This window comes from Nicotiana tabacum, chromosome 20 (genome assembly GCF_000715075.1).
Source record: "Nicotiana tabacum cultivar K326 chromosome 20, ASM71507v2, whole genome shotgun sequence".
NCBI classification, from domain to species: Eukaryota; Viridiplantae; Streptophyta; class Magnoliopsida; order Solanales; family Solanaceae; genus Nicotiana; species Nicotiana tabacum.
This window is the reverse complement of record NC_134099.1, coordinates 68,428,583-68,432,820: the sequence shown is the minus strand read 5'-3', so window position 1 is coordinate 68,432,820 and position 4,238 is coordinate 68,428,583. Positions and strand designations below refer to the sequence as shown.

The 4,238-nt window shown below is 32.0% G+C and overlaps 1 protein-coding gene across 1 annotated transcript; it reads right to left on the bottom strand.

The window, feature by feature from the left end:
• Nucleotides 1-2,652: 2,652 nt before the first annotated feature.
• Nucleotides 2,653-3,482, bottom strand: LOC107784365 (oleosin H2-like). Its single transcript, XM_016605492.2, has one exon. The coding sequence runs from the start codon at nt 3,342-3,344 to the stop codon at nt 2,892-2,894; it is 453 nt and encodes a 150-aa protein (XP_016460978.1). The 5' UTR covers nt 3,345-3,482; the 3' UTR covers nt 2,653-2,891.
• Between the last annotated feature and the right edge of the window lie 756 nt (nt 3,483-4,238).

The window sequence follows — 4,238 nt, the reverse complement described above, 5'->3', positions numbered from 1 at the left end:
TAACTATTTGTATGTTTGTCTATGCATGTTTATTTGTTAAATTAATAAAAAATACAAAAATAGGCATCTTTTGCATTTTTATCATTTAATGTCCAAATGAACAATTTTATGCTTAATTATTACTTAATTGTGCGTTAATTGTTATTGGAAGTTAATTTGCGCTTTTATAACTTAATTTAGTTCTTAATAATAATTTAAGTACTTTTATAATTTAGTTTTAGAAAAATAAAAGAAGAAAAGAGAACAAAAATATAAAGAAAAATCGGATTGGGCCACTTCTTCAATTTCAAACCACAGGCCCAAATAATTGCCCAACTTTCCCCATGACCCGGTCCGTTTCAAACCGGGTCGATCCGGTCCGCTCCATTAACCCAACACCCCTTCTTCATTTTTGTCCAACACAAAAACAAAACCAAAAAAATAAAAAATAAAAAGTGAATTATCACTATTAATAGTTTTATTTTTTGTTTTTTTAAATATATAAAAAAAATCCGAAAATATTTTATTTTATTTATTATTTTTATTTTAAAAAAAATATATATATATATAGTAATTTCGGAAATGATTTTAAAAAAATAAAAAAATAAAAAAATAAAAAAAAGTATAAGAATGTAGAAAATTTAAAAAAAGTAAAAAGTTTTAAAAAATTTAAAAGTAAAATAATGTTGGAATTAAAAAATAAATATAAAGGTATCTGAAAATTTAAAAAAATTTAAAGTAATTGAAAGTAGCATTTTTAAAAGAAAAAGAAAAGATAGTGGTTTGTTTTTTAAAGAAAAGTTAAATAAAGTGAGATTCTCTTTTAAAAAAATAAAAAGTGGGATTTTAAATAAGATAAAGTAATTAAAGTTGGAATTTTAAAAATAATAGTAAATAAATGTGAGATTTCTTTTTCTAAAAAAATAAAAGCAATTTGTAAGTGGGATTTTTTTTAATTAAAAAAATAATAAAATAATAAAAAAACAAATCTGAAAATTTTGAAAATTTTGCTATAAATAGAAGAGAAAATTTAGGAAGAAGGGGTGGAAAAAGAGGAAAAACTAGGTAGAGAAAAGAAAAAAAGAGGGGGCGGAGTGAGAAGTATACACCCGATATACATTCTGGATACACTGAATATACAGGGGTAGAATTCATTTTGGAGAGTTTTGAAGTTGAAAAAGAATAGTTACTGCTTCATTGCCTCGCTTAAGATCTGAAATAGTCAGAACCTTCCTGCCTTTTACTTCTTCTCTATACTTGGAGTCGTTTATAGTCTCTTGGGTTTTCTGCTATTCCTACTGTACTGGTTTGCGGTGTTGCTGAATCTGCTGTTGCTGTGTTATTACTGCTGCTGACTTCTCCTTCTTTTGTTCTTGTACTGCTGTTTCCAGGTACACATTTGTACAATCTCGGCTTGAAGCAAAAAATGAAATATTAATCAGGCTTTGTTCCTGTTGAATTCCTCCTGTTTAGATTTGTGGTTGAATATAATTTTTCTTTCTTCGTATAAAGATGTAGTTGAATGATTAATGAATAATGAGGTTGCATATGTATACTTTCTTCATCTAATAATGTTAGTTTAAATTAATCGGAGAATAATTAATCTGTTTTGATATTATGGTCAATCTCATGTTCTAGTATTATTGAATAACAGAATAAAATGAAAGCAGTTTTTCTTTGTACAAACTCGATCGCAATTTTCCATTCGCATTAGCCGTAAACTAATAACTAATAAGTTACATTTTTCAGCATGTAAATAATTAAGAGATTTTCTTTTATTTTAGAGACGAACTTAATAGAAAATATAGTATTGTAGGTTTATCCTTTAAAAATAAAAATGAGACGAGCCTAGCCAAATAAAACGTATAGATTGCGGGGCCCTCACAAAATGTATGGTTTAATTAGAATTCGGAAGGACCGTTTAGCAAATTTCACGGTCTTCCCCCAAATAATAACGCGATAGTCTCTTTAGGCGCGTGTTTAATATTTTACTTTCTTAAGCCTGGGTGTGCATTTCATGCGACTCGAATCCAAATCCCAAAACATCAAATAAAACGTGTTCCGGATTGTGGGTGCATTTCATGTGACGCAATCCAAAGACGTGTTTTAAGGGATGTTCACATTTCTTTCAAAAACAATAATAATAAAGCGGTTAAAAGATAAAATTTGCACATAAGTTCATATTTGTATAAAATCAGATAATCAAGCCGAATATAACAGTTGAGCGACCGTGCTAGAACCACGGAACTCGGGAATGCCTAACACCTTCTCCGGGTTAACAGAATTCCTTATCCGAATTTCTGGTACGCAGACTGTAATATGGAGTCATTCTTTTCCTCGATTCGGGATTAAAATTGGTGACTTGGGACACCCTAAATCTCCCAAGTGGCGACTCTGAAATAAATAAACCAATCCCGTCTCGATTGTCCTTTAATTGGAAAAAACTCCCTTGCACCCTCGGGTGCGGAAAAAGGAGGTGTGACAATAGGTCCCTCTCTTGCTCTTTGTCCGCAATGCTCTTGTTTTATCGTTTTGTAAGAGATTTCTTTTTTTGTTTATAAGGGAGAGACTTTATGATAGGAAGTCAATTACTGATTAATTGAAAACTAAAAGTAAAAAGGACAAGGAAAAAGGATAATGGCACTATTTTCTTAAGGTGATGAAACTCTATAGTAAAAGATAAAAAAACATCCGATTTATTACACAAAGAAACCAAATGTTGCCGCACTCTAGGAAAAGAAAACTTTCACACTACACAATGTGTAAAAACACACTACACTCTTGATTCATTTCATTTGAGCTATTTTCCAAGAAGATGACGCCTACAACCAAGATCATGTCTACAAACACTGGCGAATCCAAATTGATTTGCTTATATAGTCTAAGATCCATCACTGTCTGTCTACACAAGCTCAAGTTCTCCCACCTGCAGCTTCTTGAGCCTTCTGACCAGTTTCCCTTGTCCTCTGTCCCATGGTTCCAGCTGTATCCTGCACTCTCCTTTTTCCATGTTCCAACTGCTCTCTCGCCGGCCCTCTCAAGTAGTTTATGATCCAAGACAGCGAAGACAGCGCCGTAATACCGAAAGCTCCTGATGTCAAGAATCCAGTGACAGCCAATGCTATGGTTAGAACTGCAGGCACCAAAACGGGGCTGAACAGCAAGAACAGAGGAGTTGCAACGGCAAGACCGATAAGAGTTCCTGTAAGCGTCAACCCTGCAAGACAAAGGAGAGCACCTCCAACTGGGAAGAGAGTAACTACTGCTAAAACTTGTGATTTTGATGGACCCTTTTGAGGGACGAGGCTTTTCATGGCTTCAGTGGGTTGTATTTGTTGCTGCTGCTGCTGGCGTGGGTCAGCCATGGATTGGATGGATATATGTGGAGAGTTAGATTTTTTAGCTAGAGAGGAATTGAAGTGATACGAAAGATTAATGGAGGAGTTGATGAATTTAAAGAGGAGTTGAATGGACGCGTGGGGAGTGGAAGTGACACATGTTGCAGAGACGGAGCGTAGAGGTTTGCATGACAATTAGATGGTGCCTTCTTATAAAGAGATGACTATCAATCTGTTTGCCCTTTTCCTTTATTTTGTTCTATTCTACGGTTGGCATTTACTGGCTCTTTTTTCAATTCCATCTTTTCTAGTTCTGTTTATGAGGTGATTTTATTTTTATTTTTCATCTTTGGGACAAAATTCTACTTTCTTTTTCTTCAAAATATGGAGCTTCGCGGTGGAAAATATCAACGTAAAAATTGCTGTGGATCGATAATATGCGGTAACACCATTACTCCAAAATAATAAGAAGTAATAACTCATGATAAAAATAACTATATTACTTTTGATACTTATTTATACTTAATATTGAAGTTTAACTTAATTACCAGTTGATACATACAAAGTAACGTATTAGACCTCAATTTTTCTCATTTTCTTACTTTTGTTAGATGTTGTTACAAATGTTGAGGATATTCTTGAGAGATTTATATCTCAATTTTGAAAGAATTTGATAAAGATTCGAGGTGGTTTTGGTTAGAATTTTAAATTGAAACTCGAAGAAGAATACAACAAATTATATATATTTTGTACAAAAATATAATATACAAATTATATATATTTTGTATATTGTATTTTGTACATACAATATATATACAACTGACATAATTATATACAAGTTATATATACATTGTAGTTTTCGACTGAATTCTGTACAAAAGTTATATTTAAATTGAATTATAGATTTTGATCAAATTTGTA